At 41.7% G+C, this 19,113-nt stretch overlaps 2 protein-coding genes across 5 annotated transcripts; one reads left to right on the forward strand and one right to left on the reverse strand.

The window, feature by feature from the left end:
- Nucleotides 1–407: 407 nt before the first annotated feature.
- LOC119563096 lies at nt 408–1,807 on the forward strand. The gene is made up of 2 exons (XM_037876329.1): nt 408–501; nt 690–1,807. Exons 1-2 carry the CDS (start codon nt 481–483, stop codon nt 1,626–1,628), a joined length of 960 nt encoding a protein of 319 aa, XP_037732257.1. The 5' UTR covers nt 408–480; the 3' UTR covers nt 1,629–1,807.
- Nucleotides 1,808–2,098: 291 nt separating this feature from the next.
- On the reverse strand, nt 2,099–16,555 carry LOC119557294 (DNA-binding protein RFX2). Of its 4 annotated transcripts, XM_037870002.1 has the most exons (10): nt 16,097–16,555; nt 15,134–15,494; nt 6,936–7,014; nt 6,621–6,864; nt 6,390–6,554; nt 5,828–6,295; nt 4,936–5,238; nt 4,222–4,536; nt 3,760–4,128; nt 2,099–3,695 (listed from the first exon to the last, which is right to left on the reverse strand). In XM_037870002.1, the coding sequence occupies exons 1-10, from the start codon at nt 16,349–16,351 to the stop codon at nt 3,561–3,563; spliced, it is 2,694 nt and encodes an 897-aa protein (XP_037725930.1). In that variant the 5' UTR covers nt 16,352–16,555; the 3' UTR covers nt 2,099–3,560. The 4 variants fall into 4 exon arrangements, with proteins under 4 accessions (XP_037725930.1, XP_037725919.1, XP_037725946.1 ...); XM_037869991.1 differs by having other exon boundaries at nt 6,390–6,864; XM_037870018.1 differs by lacking the exons at nt 15,134–15,494; nt 16,097–16,555 and adding an exon at nt 7,928–8,494.
- Between the last annotated feature and the right edge of the window lie 2,558 nt (nt 16,556–19,113).

Here is a 19,113-nt window from a genome sequence, read left to right on the forward strand (position 1 = left end):
ACATTTATCCATAATGCTTGTGTTAAAATACCATTTGTTTAAGAAACAAAAAACTAAAACACGTTTTTCAAACAAAATTAGAAATCAATTGAAATTCGAGCGCTAAGTGAGAAACTAAATCGGTTTTTTGTCCAACGGGGGAATATGTAATTCTACTTTTATACGAAATCTTTATCAATTTTGCCATAATTATTTGATTTTGGCGGGACTTATTTGAAAATGGCCTTTCAATGCACCTGAAGTAAGTAATTTTAAGGAGTTGGCAGCCCCCTTTTATTTCAGTGTTGAAGAGCATTACACAATTTTGTTTGACATTAGTTATTTTAAGGAGTTGGCAGCTCCATTACATCTCAGTGCTGGAAAGTTACTCACAATATTGCTAAAAAATATCAAAACTCTCGGAACTCTTGATTTATTTTACCATTGTGTTGCATTTAAAACCAGCATTGGCGATACCTATATATTGTATAACTAGGAAACATGGAAAGTCATTCGAAAAAGGTATGATAAAGCAGGTGGATAAGATCGGAACGACATTCTTATAGCTCCTGATGTGTGTGTGTGTATTGCCTGTGTAAAAGCACATTTTTTCTCTATTATAAAAATCCTCGAAACTAAGAATAAGTAAACTACGAACTCTAGTTATTTATTATTATTAATGATATGGACGTTTGTTTTGTATATTTTAGAAGTCCTATTTAAGATATTATTTAAAACAACGGATAATCGATTACAAAAAGAAAAGGCTGGCTCTTAAAGAAAAGAAGAATGAGCTGCAGTTTGAAAAAGCGCTTTTAAAAATAGCCGAAATGAAAGTGAAGCGTAATGAGAGAACACGGTCATCTAGTTCGTCCTCGTCCTTCAGCTCATCGTCGTCATCCAGCTTGATCTCCAACATGACTTCATCATCCCGCATCGCCTCCCCAAAACCTGATGATGTTATGGTTCATAATGAAGATGCTTTTCCTGTCGGACCCTCTTTAAAGTCCTCCACACCGAGCCGCACTGACTCTAAGAACCCAAGTTCTACTATAACTTCCCTGGCTCCCGAAAGTCCGAACACCGAAACACAGGTCACCAAGTACGACCACTGTTTGATACCTTCAATGGAGTTGGCGGTACAAATTAAAAACAATGAATGGAAGTTACCGCCCCTGACTCGAAACCAATGTCGTGTTTGTCGAAAAAGAGGAGTTTTGCCAAGCTGCTCGACACACGTATGCGACCCGGAAAGACTAGACCTTGGATGCTATTGTGGTTTTTTGACAAACTCATCCCTCTCGTTTTATGGACACAAGTCAACTTGCAGATTTAATGCCAACGATATGGTACGTCTTATAAAACCGGATGAAAATTGCTCTTCCGAGAAGGTATCCTCTCCAATGGGTAGTATTTCCAATCTTGATCCTGACAACATAAACTCTGGTAATATAATGAATACTGGTTTGGGTGAAAAACAGGCTTTTGAGGACGATATGCTTGATGGCAATATAGTCGTGGCTGAGGAGTCGCTCACAGAATATTGGGAAGAGGATGAATGCATCGAATGGATCAACGAAGAAGAAGTAGAGATGGAGGAGTTTGAGGATGCTAGGCCCACCAGCATGCCAAGGAGAAGTACTATGTGATCGAGCTTCCGGACATCGACAAACTTAATTGCATGCCATCGACAAACCACCGAATCATTTGCCTAATTTATAAGATCGTTATTATCTGTACCACGACTTGAAAATGATCCAAACTTTTTATAATTTTAGTTTTTTTTACAGCGAATCTTTTTAATACTAATAATATTCATGTATTAATAATTTAGACCCACATACTTTAAGGAAGTTTTGCTATAAGTGCTTGTAATCTGTAAGATCCTTTTAATATTGAATATATATTTTCAGTTTTGTGCCTATTATGCGCTCAAGTTTTTCTCACTTTTATCTATTTTTATTATATTTTTGCTTCAAAAACTCTGTCCCAATCCAAGTCCTCACTTGCTGTGAAAGTTTTTGTTTTCGTTTAACTTTAGTTCAATCTGAAAATGTAATACTTATAATTAGAATTAATACGGAATTATCCGGGCAATAAAACAGTCTGCTTTATTATTTCTTTGACGGTTTTTATTTCACATACATAAATAGTTTTGACATTTTAAAATTTTCAGTTTTCGATTTACTTTTATTTTTCAACAACCAATAGAACTTAGATTCTATTTAAGCATTTGCAATTTGAGCAGAACCAGTTCCCCGCAAGGAGAATATAAGTTATTATCGTCGATTTCTTGTGCCGAACGGAGCATATAGTTCAGATGTGTGCTTTAGGACTAGACGGTTGGGGTTCGATGCAGATCTGCACACCGAACCCCTTTCAGTTGACTAATGCTAGTTAGTTGACTTAAAAAACTGTTTCGCTTGCTGCTTGGTACTCTTACCCAAAATGGCATAAAATACTCTGATGAGCGCCTCTCTGTTAAAATACATGTTTCGTAATAAAATGATTCCTTGTAGTTAAAATATACATATACATTTATGTATCTTTATATATATCATTTATATTTATATATATATTAGGTATGGTAAATTGTATTGTTTCAAAATTGAGTGTTGATCTTTGCACATTTAAGGCCTGTTGTTCCTTTTCAATTTGAGCAAGCTGTTCGTTGTGAGCTGTGTTCCATCGCTATAACCTATTGACCCCCCTGACTAAATCCTCTGAGTGCGCGTGTGGGTGTTAAGACTATGTGTGTGGGGTGCGCCGTGCGCTATGATATACAAGATCGTTTGTTGAAACCAGACAAAACTGATGCCACCGCCGAACCCATCGTTATAGTAGACAGTTGATTACAATTATTAATGCACATGTACTTAAACTAAAGCGTATCCTACGAATACAGATCATGGCAGACAAGGCCAGACGCTGCTGCCGAGCTGGCTTTCAACTTGCCTGCTTTCTGGACGGCTCTTCACTTCGATGCGGGGGCAGTCCGATACTCGTAAGATTCCAGTTAAAGCTTTCTTGGGCGGTCGGCTAATTTCGTTGAAAATATCATTTGTATTAATAGTACATACAAAAACAATACTTGGTTAACATGGCTTGTAACAAAAAAATATTTCCTATGGGGAAAAATATATCTTTAATAAATTTATTGTTATCTTTCCTGTCCATATTTATGAAATTTAATCAAAGTGTGCCCTAAGAAGATAACTTTGTTTTCCAAACTCCACTAAAAAATACATGGCATACTTAGAAAAAAACTAAACAATAGATGCTTCCGTCCAAGAGAGCCATCACTGCATATGAGTTCGTTACCTGCCTAAAACTAACCACTACAATTTTGACTGACTACTCTGCTGGTGCGAGAACTTAGGGCTAAAAACTAGCACACGGATACGGTACGGTTACGGATATACAACACGGATCCACTAGTAAATGCAGAGCTGAACGACTGGTGACGACAGGGGCTGGGGGTGCACACTGATGGGGATAAGGATTACTGGTTACATATACACTACGAGTACTCCGCTCAATGCCAGCCACTGCAGCCGCAGCCACATCCCAATCTCGGGGCCTCATTCCTGCTTCAGTCGCTTGGCCTCGTTGCCCACGTCGCCGCCACTGCTGGCCGAGCTGGGCGTCGTCTGCTGCTCCGTGTCGCTGGTAATGTAGGCGAACTGGCACTCGAATTCAAAGTCCATGTCCTTTTTCTAATAGTAGAAACGTAAGGGTATTACAGAACGATCTAGGCAACAATGGCTTCAGTTTATTTACCATCCTTTCACAGATAACCGCAATGGCTGTTTTGTCTTGGGCCTCGGCAATCTTGTGCTCCACCAGGTAGAACATGTACTCATCGAACAGCAGGCGAATGAGATGGAAGCTGCCGAAACTGGAGGCGGATCGCAGGGTCAGGTCCCGGATGATCATCGAACTGTAGAAGCTCCACTTCAGCAGGAACTGACGGGCCGCTCGGGCATAGGTTGGCTTTCCGTTGTACTCCTCCATGGCGGACTCCACCACCAGTTGCAGCCAGGTGGCCCACTGCTCCAGGGAGCTCTGTTGCTGCAGCGCCGCCTTGAAGTCGCTCTCCAAACGCTGCACCACGGCGGGGGCACACTGACTCACCCAGGCGGCTTGTTCCTGCGGGATAAACGAGTCAATTAGTTATATTTAAGGAATATTTGGTAACATCACTCGTAAAGTTATAATCAAGATCTATTAACTGAAACTCACCTGAACATTGTGGAAATCCACGCGATTGAGATCGCTGAGCATCTGGGAGATCTGAGCACCATTCTGGAGTACGGCTCGAGCGGCCTGGGCCAGGTGATTCAGCGAGGTGTAGCGCCGCAGCGTTTGGCAGAAGGCCGAGACGGCACTGGTCTTGATCTGGGCCAGCTGCTCCGGCACGCCCAGCATGCTCTCGCACAGCCAGATCTCCAGGTTCTTGGCAAAGTTGCGGATGGCCTGGGTCAGGGCGTTCGGTATGGAGCGGAGCACATCCGGTATGATGACATCAACGGTGTTCTGGTAGAACTGGTAGTCCACCTGGTCAGGGAATAAACAAAATAAATTAATATAACTTTGGAAAAATCTTTTTGAAACATTAAAGTTATGGGATCTATAGTTAGGAACTTAACGTTAGCTTTAATATAATAATTTCTGAAGGTGTTTCCCAAATTAATTTAAGTTTGCTAAAGGAAAAAATAGTAAAGCTTTATATTTTAAATATGAAAAGTTAACAAAAATGTTAGAGTGAAAATGTAAAAAAGAAAACTTGAGCATACTTGGTGAATGAGTTCATAAAAAAAATGTTTGCATCTGTAAAAAATTTCCTAATGGCTTTCGATTCTGAATGAAACCTGTAAAAGTTTTTGAGACCCGGAATAGAACGACACCCGCAGTCTGACCCCCGGCTACCATTGGCTACGAATCCGCTCCACCCACCTCTCGCACGAACTTCTGCACTTCTGCGCAGTGGCACAACAGATACAGCTTCGTCTTGCTCAAGTACTTCTCCTCCTCGCACTCGTCCAGGTTGTTGTTGTCGCTGGCCCGCCAGAAGTCGCGGAGCAGGAACTCCACGGTGTTGAACTCCAGGTTGAGCACGGCGTCCAGGAAGGACTCGCAGTGCTCGCGGTACAGGGCCCGGAATGTGTCCACGTCCTCCAAAGTCAGTTCGCTGTTGAAACTGTGGTTCAGCTCGATGGCCGGAAACGAGGGCAGGGCACTGGTGCCATCGCCAATGTACTAGGGAGGGAAAGAGAAAAAATCAATCAATATATGGTATCAATTTCAGATGTCTATTTCAAAAATCTGTACGGTTTAAGAATGGAATATTAAGAATTAGATATTATTCTTTCACTCTTTTAAAACTAAATTTTTACCGTCTTTTATTTTGAAATTAGGTATTTAGTTTTAAAAATATATTATAAAAATGTAATTTTATTTTCAAATTTAAAACAAACTAAACTTTTAAACCTTAAATACAACCAATTAACATTTAAGAGATAAATATTTGAGATTTTTAAGTCAAGTTGCGAATATTTTTTCATGATTTTAAAACCTCACGTTTTCTTTCCTTTATTTAGAAAATAAATAATTAATTTTGAAAATATATTATTTAAATCTAAATATAATTTTCAGTTTTACAGCGAATTAGATTTACTTTATGGCATTTGAATCGAGTCTGAGTCTGAGTCAAAAGGTGTGAAATATCTTAAGAAAAGAAATTTTAACTTAAGAACATATTTTTTTAAATATCGAAATGTATTTATTTGATCAATCATTTAAGTTTAGCTTTAATTTAATGTTCTTATTAAAAAATCGGCATCCCTACCTGAATGCAGGCCTCATAGGTTTCCGGCTTGAAGGTGTGCTTCTTGGTGCCGCCGTGCCGCTGGCCCTGACCACCGCCGAGTCCATTCGAACCACCCAGTTGTCCGGCCGTGCTGCTGGTCACGCTGACCATGGGCCCACTGCCGGGTCCACCGGATCCGGATCCAGAGCCATCCGCCGGGCCCCCATAGCCGGCGGCCAGCATCTGCTTGTCGTCCATCGACTGGCTGTTCAGCAGTGAGCCGGGCTTGATGCGGATGCCATAATAGTGGTACTTGGAGTTGCCGCGCGTGCCCAGGCGACGTGTGCGCAGTCCGGAGAACACGGAACGTATCAGCTTGCCGAAGCTGGCCGCATTCACGGGCTCCAGCTTGTGCTCGCTGCAGTGCTGCATGTAATGGTTGTACAGTGTGCTTCTGGGCAGGCTCACCCCGTCCGCCGTTTCGTAGTTGCGCGACAGCCACTTGATCTGCGAGAGAGAGAGATATGTACATAGGGGGTGCAATATTATTGGGATGCTGTCCATGGGGGGCGATGACTGGTAGCCATGGGGATGCACTCACCGTTGCCGAGGCAATCTTGTTGCTGCTGCCGAGCGCACTCTGGTCGGAATCCGGGGAGGCGCCTCCGCCGCCCGTTCCCAGGCTGCCGCCGCTGGCCGAATGGGTCGTGGTCGTCGAGGTGGGCGTCTGGGGCGTGCTCTGCGCCTCCTGGATGTACGCGACCTCCTGCACCCAGTGGCGATTAGTTCCGTTCACCCGGTCCGCATCCCGCTCCCAATCCCTGCTACTCACCGTCAGGCTGTGCGGCGAATCGCGTCCGTGCGACTGCGACTGTGACTGCGACTGCGACAGCGAGTGTGCGGAGCCGTTGAGCAGGATGCCCTCCTCCACGGGCACCAGGTACGGCAGCGTCGTGGAGTGGGCTCCGTTCGAGGAGCCGCCGGCCGAGGAGGTGGCTCCGTACTGGCCCGTGGTCGAGTAGTAGGCCGTCTGCCCGTTGCCTTGATAATCCCCCACCGGGCAGAACGGATAGGTCCTGAAATTGACAAGATAAAGGTCGAACTGCGGATATTTATCCATTCATCCAGCTGCTTGTGGTCCACTTACATTTGCGTCTGGCTGGAGTTGCTGTGGTACAGCTCCGAGTCCACATATTGCACTTGGTAGTTCTGCTCTTGGCCCGAAACTGGAAGAGAAACGATGGTGTTAAGGTTAATTGAAGTGGGTTTGATAAACAAGTATATTATTAGAAGAACTTAAAATTATAAGTAAAGATCTAAGATCTTGAATACTTAAGAAGATGTTAGTACCACTATATACATATATAGTAACTGGATACATAGGAAGATATGCCATCGGCTTCCCGACGGTAATGTTTCGTTTAAAAATAAATCTTAAGTCATATTTAAAAGCAGTTTGTTTAGCATTATTATTTTTAAAATAAATTTTAGCACAACTATTCGCTTAAAAAAAATGTTAGAACTTCTTTCGAAAATATATAACAGATAGTTTAGAGCCTTATTAAATGTGCTATATTTTAGTTTATAACAAATATTTAAAGATACGTATGTTAACTAAGGGATCCACAGTTAATAATAAATTATGCAATTTTTCAAATACTATTTTTGTGTAAGACAAATTGCAACTTAATGGTCAGTGATCCATTTCTTAACACCCGATTTTTAGGAATACTTGACTGGTTACACACTTTTTTTAAAATCATATTTCATTTACACGATTTTTAATCACTGTTTGATACAAAAGCTTTGTGACATAATACACACATATCAATCGGCTTCTAGTCATAACATTTTCATTGCAGAGAGGTTTACCCAATTGAATCGCAAACTGTGAACACAACGATATAACTATAAATACTCTTGATTTAATCAACAGTCTCAAGTCGTCCATCCTTCCATTCACTCCATACAGTTCACCCAAATGGGAAAGGACACTTGACACTTTCCTGGCCACACACAAGCAATCTGAACACGAACACATATCCTGGCGAACAGGTGCTTCAGATACCGTATTCAAAGTTCAAAGTTTGAATGGAAATCGATCGGGTTGAAGGAGGAGGAGATGAGGGAGATATTTACCACCGCAGTAGGACAAGTTGTTGTGGCGTCGATGGTGATGGTGGTACATGGTGGTGCTGGAGGATCCACCCGAAAGGTTACTTGCGGCGGCACAAGAGGAGTTTGCCGCTGAGGAGGATGCACTAGCTCCGCCCGATCCAATTCCACTTCCCGATCCCGATCCCGATCTCGATCCCAAGCCAATCCCCGAGCAGTTGCTGTAGCTAGTTGCACTGGCGCTGGCCACAAAGGTCTGGTGGTGATGGTGATGATGGTGGTGGTGCAGCTGCAACTGGAGCTGGGCGGGCGGTGGTGCCGGAGAGGGATTGGTGGCCACGGATTGCTTGCAGCGGCACTTCTCCAGGAGATTCGAGTAGGCCACGGCAGCAGCGGTGGTGGGGCTGATCACTGGCGGCGCTGGCGGCGACTGCAGCGGGATGGTGCAGGATGGCGCTGGGTGGTGGTGGTGCTGCTGCTGCTGCTGGTGGTGGTGGTGGTGGTGCTGGAGCTGCTGCTGTTGGTGGTGGCGCGTCTGGCAGTCAAAGCCGTACCGCGAATGCATTCGTTTGGCCGGAAGTGGAGCGTAGGCTGCTAAAATGGTTGGTCCCTATGCCGGGTGAAGGTCGCAGCGGTTCTCAGATGATTCCGTATATCATTTCATCCACCTTAAGCTGGAGATATCTTAAATAGTTCTCACTTGATTCAGCAAGCCAATACATTTTCGACCTTTGGTATGGAACGTTTTTTGGGGGATCCCAATTACAATTTTATTATGATAATGATCCAATCCTTAACATAGATTTTCCTTTATAATTCATTCAATGATGTTCTATTGGTTGCAATAATAAGAATTTGTTGAAATCCATTCAATGGTAATGACACCTTCCTTTAACAAAGACTTTTCGTTTATAAATTCAGGAACTAAGTTTAAAGTTTAATGACGTTCCAATGGTTCCAATGAGTTCTTATCAATACCACAAGGAAAAGATTAAAATTAAAAGTAACAATGTTTATCATGAGCTTCCATGCACAAGAGTCCAATATTGTACTTTATAATAATTTGAATCCAAAGATGGAAATCCCATATCATAATCAGAATGTCCGTATTCAGGTGATGAATTTTGAAGATACCAATCCGTTGGTAAGAAATGAAAATCCCAAGATTTCAGTGATTATAATCCAAAGTTATAGTTTCAAGGATCGTAGACCTTAGTTTCAAATCGAAAATCCACAGTTCCAAGTCCAATAAATTTGTCGAAGTTTTGTGATGTAAGTGGAGAAGATGCCCGGTTGCTTCGGGCAACTGGCCAACTGGTTCAGAAAGCGAAAGTGAAATCCTTGACCAGGCAACGCTCCATTCAGAACTCTCCCTTCGACGGTGGGTGGTATTTGTAATTGTGCTTGGGTTGCGATGGCCGGATGGATTCTGGATGCTGGATACTGGATGGCGTGGAAACGGAGCAACCAGTGCCTGCGAACGGTAGAATTACAACTGAATCCAAAATCAAATGTTATCCTAGCAATATGCCTCCGAAAATAATGATGATGGCGAACTCACGACGACGACGGCGGCGCAGCAACGAATTAAATTACAACAACGGCGGCGGCTGCTGCCTCGGCGGTTGGGTGGTTGGGTGGCTGAGTGGTTGCCGGGTGGGTGGTTGCTATTATGATCCGTATGCCCGTAGCGGGTAATCCAACCCAGACCCTCGAGGTGGCACCTTTTTTCCATCCCGCCCCGTTCTCTCCGCCCAATTTCAAGCGGTGTGCTGGCTAATTCCGGGCTCAAAGTCGCATTTTCTGGGATCTGCACAAGTGGTGGTCGTGGTGGGAGGTCAGGTAGTGCTCCTGGGATGCTGGCCATGCGAGCGGGATGGCAACAGGACGACGGCGTCAAGGCAACCTGGCCGCCTGGCCAATCCCACTCCTCACCGGTTGCTAGGCAGCCTCTCTGTCTCGCTCCCACCAGCTGGCCCTCTCGCTCGCACGCCCGCCGAACAACCCCTGGGATCAGGATGCTGAGGGATGTATCCTGGCCAACCAAATCGCTTGCTGCCATCCCTTCGGCATTGGGATGGCGATGTGGGAGTTTCCATGGCCGATGATGAAGCGTAGAAGGTGTGGGTGGCGGGTGGCGGGTGCTGTTGGTGCAGGGATGATGATGCGATGGTTCTTTGAGTGCTTCGTCCTGGGAGGAGTGGATGTGAGGCTGGGAAAGCAGTCGGAATGGCATGCCATGCGTGGAATTTTTCCATTTTGCTCCCCCGTGGTCAGGCCAGTATTTCTCATCTTGGTTTTTTCTCCTCTTTTTTTTTTGGGCAACTTCCTCCTGGTCACCACATATTTCACATATTAATTTTGCTCTGTGGAAGAGGTCCTTGTGTGTGTGTGGTCCCTGAAGTTGCTGCGGTCAGACCTGCGGGCTGTAAATTTTCCCTTTGACCCGCCACTGCAAACTGTAAATATTAACAGGTGCCCCTTGGGGCCAACTCGACAATTTGTAGATGAAAAGTGATGGATGATGGGTGGAAAGCCCGGAGGCGGGGCAGGTTGCAATGCAAATTGTCCCTTAAAGCTGTGAGGGCTTAGGACGACTCTGCCATGCCAGGATAGGGATCTTTTGAGGTTCGTTCAAGTGGACCGCATTCTCGCCAAAACATTTTGGCTCTCAATGACTTTGGTCTCAGCGCAAAAGCAGTTTTGCTTTGGTAATTGCCTTTGGAATGGACCGAGATTCAACCTCTAACGGATTGAAGATTGAAGTGAGATGAAGAAATCAGCTCAACTGGATATTTAAAAATAGGAGAAACCAGGAAAATGTTTGACTTTGAATAACTTTTAATACTCATTTAATTAAACAGTGCTACAATTTTTGAGTTACCGCGGACAACACAATAAATTTGAGATACACTGGTCGGCATATGTATTTTGACAAAATAAAAGTTAAGTATACTCATAACTTGAATTTACTTCTTGTAAACTATAGGCATCAATGGAAAGGTAATTTCAATGCCGTTTGAATGATACAATACATTTCTTTACCCATTCAGTACTTATTGAAAAGGACAAATTTGTGTAAATCAACTTTTAAATTTTTTTTTCAAACTTTTTTCCTCGACTTGAAAACTTAAACTTTTTGATGCAAAAAGTTTCTTCAAACAAAAATAATAGTAACTGCAAAAAGAATTTTTCAAAAATCATTTTCCTTATATTTTTTATGATTTTTTGAAGGTGACAATGTCGGAAAAAATTTGTATGAAAAAGAGAAAAATATGGCTCAAATGCCTGTTTTTAAGCATTTTCAAAAATTCATAAAAAATATAAGAAAAATGATTTTTGAAAAATTCTTTTTGCAGTTACTATTGTTTTTGTTTGAAGAAACTTTTTGCATCAAAAAATTTAAGTTTTCAAGACGAAGAAAAAAGTTTTTAAAAAAAATTTAAAAGTTGATTTACACAAATTTGTCCTTTTCAATAAGTACTGAATGGGTAAAGAAATGTATTGTATCATTCAAACGGCATTGAAATTACCTTTCCATTGATGCCTATAGTTTACAAGAAGTAAATTCAAGTTATGAGTATACTTAACTTTTATTTTGTCAAAATACATATGCCGACCACTGTATATGGTAAACTTTTAATAAACACTTGGTTCAATGAAGACTTAATCAACAATTTGTTTAATTATTTCAAAAAATACTAGTTCCTTAAGAAAAAATGTAGAGCCTTATTCTGAATATCTTAACAATCGTAAAATAGAAGAAACCAACAAAATGTTAGACTTTATAAATATTTTCTATAAGAAAACTGTATCTTTTATTTATTACAAAGAAATATAGTTAGGTATTCTCATTTTTCTTGTTACTCAACAATATTTAGAGCTCTACCCATAAAATTTATAATAATAGATTGATACATTCTAATGACCTTATTGAGCCCATTGTCTGTTCAAAGTTAATCTAAATTTAAGATCAATTTGCAAACCCATAATGAAAAGTTCAACAATCACGACAGAGCTGATTCATGAATGGTCTTCCAATATTTTGAGTTCAAAAGGTTTATTGCACTATCCACTTTTGTGCGCCACTTGTTCAAATTCCCAGCTCCACTCCACATGGGCAACTTGGGAGCTGAGTTGGGCACAAATTGCCAGGATAACGATAACAGACAAGTGCAGGACGAAATGAAGAGAGAGAGGGGGTAGCTGGCTGGCTTATCCTGCATCTACTACAACGTCAACAAACAATTAACCTTTTTGTGAGCCGGTCACTGGCAGGGGATGAGCTTCAATGGGATTGGACTGGGACTGGGACTGGATTGGCCCGGTCCACAGCTGGGTCAGAGGCGAGTCCTTTGTAGAGCTTCACTTGCTGCGATTGCCACTGCGAGATAGCACTCTGCAAGAATTATGAACTGCGACTCGCCTTTGACGAATAAATTTGCGATTATCTTGATTGCCAGCCAGTACAAATGGCTTTTTGTTGGCACAATTAAAAGAAGCCCAGCATATGCAAGTGTTCCCTAACTAGCTGGCAACTTGGATGGCAGAAACCCGGGAACTTGGCAACCTTCACCATCACCCATATCCTCGTCCTCGTCCTCGACCTCGTCCACCTAGCCATCCTGGCAATCAGCGACCAACCAACCACTTCAACTGGTACGGATTCTCGCGTTGGATTTTTCTATTTTTAGTTACAGGCGTTATTAAATGTTAAGCTCGTCGTCTTCTGCCTCGCCGATTCGATGAGCACCCAGTAAATCCATATCAATTGAAAAATACAATACAACATATTCGAGGAAGGTGAAATATTATGTGGGCATACCCCCGTCCCACCCGCCGATAAACACCCACAACCGGAACGAAGCTCTAATACCTTTCCGCACAACATATGAAAGGGATTCCGCATCAATTTTGATTGGGAATCAGTGCACTCCGAGAAAATGGTTTTCAAATATTAAAAAAAATTTGGACTTTAAAATGGCTAAGTTAACGGTTTTATAGTTTTTTTTAATAATTTTTAGAATACACATGACATATGTGCAATAAAAATGACATTATCAATAAGACTAAAGATGAACATTTTTCATGAAAATAGTTTCTCTTAAAAAGTTTAGAACCTTCAAGTATTAAAGTTCTGTTCAGAATCAAATCAATTTATAAAGTTGTAATATTAAGTATGGATGTGCTTAGAGATATTTATAAAAAGAGAATCATATATTTAATTTTGAAGTCGACACGGAGTACAACCCAGTTACATTTTAGAAATAAGTTAAGATCAAAATCAAATCAAGAAAATTTAGGTTCGTTATCTAGTATGCATGTTGAATTAAAATAAGGTTTCAAACTCGAAATATCTATAGGCTTTAACATGCGGATGAGAAAACGAACCACAAGCGTCATATTTTTTCTAAGTTCTTAGATGTTTATAGGTATTTGTAATTAAGAAAACCCTCTATATTTTGATGAATAATATTTATTACGATTTCTCGCAGTGATAGAGTTCGTGAGCCCTTCTACGAGGACGAAGGTATTAGTTGACAGCGGGCGGTTATTAGCGAGTCGTCGACTCATCCACGTGAGCACTAAGCACTAAGGGCCACCCCCACCCATTGTGCAACCCCCTCCCCGCTCCTTCGGATCGGGATCACGCACCGTGTGAAGCCCTCTCAATTTGTTGTGATTACCCGATGTTGCCATTCGGTTGTTTGCCCTCCTGCGTGGCCTGGTGGTGGTAATTTGTGCTAATAAAATCAAGTACGATGGCAAACATTCAAGCGACCCTTTTCGAGGTCCGATTTTGTTATAGAGATAGGATAGATACGTAGATAGTTCCGCGGCGAAGTGTAATCTCGATTAATTCATTGTGCGGCGCTCGAGTGGATGATAATAATTATGTGTGCGATGGGTAGGGGGTATACGTATAAGTATCACTCCCAGTGTGTCGTCCTCTATCGCCTCAACATCCCAGCTGCACTTTGTTGCTTTTTGCTTTGCACGTGGCTCGGACGGATCCGTGTCGTGTGTCGCTGGACAGGTAGTATCTGTATCTCTCTATCCTCCGCGGGGTGTGTGCCATCCAACCATCCATCCATCCATCCATCCATCTGCCTAACCACCCAACCATCCGTTCATTCATCCTTGTACCAACGCTCGTTTCATTTTACAAATTAAGTCGCTTTAATTGTGATATCAGGCAAACGTTTAAAATACGCCGGATTTTAAGCTGGTCCTTGTGTTCAGATGAATCCCTGCCCTCTGCCCACCTCCCTCCTCTTTCCTCTCTCCTCCAGGGACATGTTGATCCTGTCATTATGTTTGTTTACAAAGCCGCGACTTTTGCTGTTTGTTGTTTCCCGTTTGCTGGTTTCCGCTTTGATTTCCGCCCACTGCAAGTGCCACCCATGGCATCGGAATCAGGAGTTTCTGTTTCGGCTCAGGACCTTTCGAAAGCGGGGTTTTTTCCGCTCTCAACTGGAATAAATCGGTAAGGCGAATAACGCACGTTGTTTGCGGACTTGCAGTTTTTTCGCTTATTAGCAAAGTGCCATCGCGATTGATATTAATCCATCCGATTTCGCACATATTTCAATAGGCCAATTTTGGCAATAAGCAGCGGTATGAAATCTGATTTTTAAGGTTCTTTGAAGTCCTAGTTAATTGATATCTTGTTTAAAAACTTTTTTATGAACTACAATTTTTTCCTCAGCTCGGTATTTACTCTTAACATATATATAAAGAAAACATATATAAATAGTGAAGTAGTTTTTCTTATTTCCAACTTCCAGTTATAACCAAAGGTGCGATTCAACACTTTTTCGTATTAATTATATTAACCTTATAAAAGGTTAAGGGTATTTATAAAAAATATTCTTAAAGCGGAAAAACGGATTTTTCAGAAATGATATAAAACGATATAATATATAAACGTCGTAATATATAATTTAAAAAACATATATATATATTTTCCTCATTTTTAGTGTTATTATAAGTGAATTTATTAAATTCAGTTAGGAATGGACTTTGATAGATTGTTAAATAATTGTTAGATGTCAAAAAAACGTAACTTATAAAAACATCTTATAAAAATAAGAATAAATTATCTTCTTCTAGACTATATTTAATGGTGGGTGATCTTATAAACTTCATTTTTAAGAACTACATTTTCAAAATTCTGGTCTTCAATCCAGAGAAATTTCTGTTCCAAATATCTTCTATCACAACACTCACCCGTCACAGTAATAAACGGCGTTCCATCATCGTCCTCGGTGGCCTGCACCACGGTCACCTGTCCACTGGCCACCTGCTGGGCCAGATCCACGCCATCCTTGATGGAGGCCAGGTCGGCCATGCTGTGGATGGGTATCGAGTGGGTCACGGTGGTGCCGTTGGGCTCCGTGGTGGTAATGGTGCCGATTGCGTCGCTGCTGCTGTTCACCACGTGCCCATGGAGGTGGGCATCGCTGCTCGAGTCGTCGGCGTCCATGGGCAGTACGACGCGGATCACCTCCAGCTGGTCGTTACCCGTTGTCCCTGCTCCCGTCGAATCCTCGTCGTCGTCGTCTAGTTTCTTCTGCAAGAGCTGGCAGTTCTGCAAAAAGGGTAGAAGTTTTACCTGTTTATCAAGGAAGGATGATAAGGTAAGGTATTTTTTTAATTAAAAAAAATGTTTCTCGGTAAATCAATGGAGTTTCCAGTTAGTCAAGTCTATAAGACAAAAGTTAGATTAAAGGTATACACTGTTAATATGAGATTGAATACCAGCTATAGCTAAGGTTTTATAATAGTTGTTATTATAAACGCGAATTCTTGTGAACATAAAATACAAAATTTCATAAATAAAAGCATATAACTTTCTTTTCCACACAATAGGTACAATTATTCAAAACTTATTAATAAGAATGAAATTAAAACGCGAATTCTTGTGAACATAAAATAAAAAATAAAAGCATATAAATTTATTTACCACATGATAGGTTAAATTATTCAAAAATGTTTAAAAAGAAAAGAAATGAAAACGCGAATTCTTGTGAACATAAAATATATAAAAACTACATAAACAAGAGCTTGTAACCCTATTTACCATATGATAGGTTTACTTATTGGGAAGTTACATCAGGTATTTTGAATAATTTAATTGGATTCTTTATTTTTAGGTATGTTTTTTCCTGATTAAATTCTAGGTGCACCCACCTGTGTCATGACATCCTCCAGGGTTGCCGAGACCACGACTCCATCCTCCGTGCAGAACTCGAACTGCTCGGCATGCGGTGGCGAGGCGGTGCTATTGGTGGTGCTGGCCGCAACGGTGCCGCTGGTGGGGCTCTCCACCTCGACGGTCAGCTGCTGCTCCTCCGCTGAATCCTCCTCCGCTGCCGTGGTGGCATTCGCGATGGCGGAGCGCGTCGAGATGATGAACTGGCGCTGCGGGGCGAGGCGTGTGGTCATTGGTTTGGGGTTTCGGGTTATTTGCTACTCCAAAAAGTTGATTATCCAGGGCGGGAAAGGCTGCTCGGCACTATCAATGCTAAATTCGTCGACTAGTAAGCTCGTTGTATCTCGGTATCTTGATATCTTTATATTTGTTTCCAAGATTTAAGGCAATGGCGGTGTTTAGGATTTGTTTTTCAGCTTCTTTAAGTTGCTCCTCGAGGATGCTGCAAGGGAAAAGTGAAAATTGGCGGATTTAACAAGGCATGTCGTCAATCAAAGAGCAGGTATTCAATAAGGAATCAACATCATCATCATAATCATCATCCACCCCCGTTCTAAGGACAAGGATCCTTTGTTAACCCCCCTCCCCCCTGGTGGTGCGGTGGTGCGTTGGTGAGGGTGGTGCTGCTGCTGCTGTGGTGGTGGCTCGTGCTGCTTCCGCTGGGGCGTTGCTATGAAATTAAACTTTTCGCAGGTATTTCTTCATACTTTGATTTCCTCATCGCTTTGTTCTCCACGCAGCAGGAGCGCCAGCAGAAAAATATATATCTTCATGTATAAATATAGATGTGTGCAGATACATAAAAACGGATGTCTATTGTGTACAATATCGTATTTTTTCCGGGCGGCCATCTTGATTTCCTTTCCATTGCTGCGGCATCTTTGGGGAAGCTTCTTTTTATTTCGAGCACAGCATACATTTGGGGGCAATATTTGGGGATTTCTTCATTTTCGAGGATATTACATTGACACATGGACGTAGTTGGTTATGGTAGTAAAGACGGTTTAAAATCTAAATTTAAATATTTTCTAAGGAGTTTCGAAGACATAAGCAATTTTACAACCAAAAGTGAATACTACACTATGTCTAATTTCATTGTGCTTTATTGTTATCACACATTTAATTTACGATAGAAAAAAATAAATGAAAGAACTAACAAAAACTTCCCTTATTTACATTTGTATAAACTTCATACACTTAATTACCTCTTACATTACACCTCTACTATAAATGTAATTATCCTTAGTGAATGCCTTTGGGCAAGTGTTGGCCATTCACTGTACTTACATAATTCCACTGCAAGAGAATCCATTTCTGGGTTTGGGTCTACGCCCCTGGCTTTGGCCAATTAAATAAGGCAAATTGTAATTGTTGAGCACAAAAATACATGCGCGAATCAATCAAGAAATGAAGCAATATCATTGTAAATAATTAACAAGCTTGTTTTCAGCAGACTTTTTGATTGTGCACTTTAAAGCTAAATTTTACATTGCCTTAACCATGTAATTTGTTTAGTTTTGTGAGGTTTTAGTTCGTGGAAATGTTGCTGTTGAAGTTACAATATAAAAAGTTTTATATTTTTCTGTATTGCTTGATGATGGGTTATTATAACTTTAGTTGCTGGTTTTTAATCAGAAGTTTTGTTTTAACTTGAGTTTTTATTTTTAAATATTTATAAACTTATTTAAATTGACATCTTTTGGTTGTTCAATTTTATATTTTCATAGGAATCTTCTCTCTTTTGCACTGGTTTTCCTTTGCTTTATATTTACAATTTAGTCTGTCTGATTTAGAGCTCCTAAGTTTCACACTTTGTGCGCTTTTCTTGCCACTTTTGCACCTGCCACATGCACTTGCTCACAGGGCAACCGGCTCAAAGTAAATAAGTTCTGGAGAAGGCGCCGCTGGCAACGTCAACGTCCATCCCAAAAAGGGGGAATCGAACTCCCGGGGGGAGGTGGAGTTTCGGGTAATAACAGGGGATCCCCCATTTTGAAAGCGCGGACAGGACAAACGACCCGGCATACGTCACTTGGTCTGGAGTTCAAAGTTGTTGTTTATAAACAATAAACGAAGTCGGGAGTTCCTGGGGGAAGTGGCTTCCTCTGGAGTGGGTGGCTGATGGTTGATGGCTAATGCGTTGCCCCCGGAAGTGCACTCGGTTCCTCAGTTACTCAGGTCCTCAGTTCCTCGATTTCCCGATTCTTTAGTACACAAATCAAGCGGCGCGCTAGCCGAGCTCATAAATTTGACGCGTGAAAAGTGCAGCTCACTGGCTTTTCAGGGGAAGTTTTCCCAGTCACGACACCCACACTATAACCACTCTTTACACCTGTGCAGTTACAGTACAGCAGTTCACCTGTACAGTAAGCCCGCAAACCCTTACAGTACACCCACACACTGCGATTAAATCACTAAGGACGCGCAACGCCAAATTATTGATCAAATAAATTCGGGATTTCTCTCTGCGGTTCTCTCGTCGGATTCTCCCTATGGGATTGGGGATTTACCATGTATATATATATATGGGGGTATATGTTACTATATAATGATATCTGGTGGCTGCTATAGTTATTGCTGCAGCGGTCTGTTTACTTCGAGCGTGAATATGCAACTACGGCGGGGAAAAGTCTTTGCCCAACAGGACAGCAGCACAACAGCACTAACGAAAAACACACACTGGAAACTACCAACACTCTGGCAATGACAATGGCCAAAAGGGGTTGATAGTTTGGTAATAGGGAATTGGAGTTGGAGTGGGTCAGAATGCACTCGGTGTTTTGGTGCTGCTGCTGGTGTAAATGCAGTAAATTGCTGTTGGCAGAGCGGGATGGAAGCTCATTTGAATGACATTTGAATTCAATGCATTATGTTACATGGATAGTTTTTAAAAATACAGTCAAAACCCCTTGTGTTAACTTCTTTGTTGACCTTGTTGCTTGGGAAAGTCTAAAAATAAAAAAACAATTACTTTTTAAACCAACCTTCTAACAAT

The sequence above is a fragment of the Drosophila subpulchrella genome, chromosome 3R, assembly GCF_014743375.2.
Source record: "Drosophila subpulchrella strain 33 F10 #4 breed RU33 chromosome 3R, RU_Dsub_v1.1 Primary Assembly, whole genome shotgun sequence".
In the NCBI taxonomy this organism is placed as follows: domain Eukaryota; kingdom Metazoa; phylum Arthropoda; class Insecta; order Diptera; family Drosophilidae; genus Drosophila; species Drosophila subpulchrella.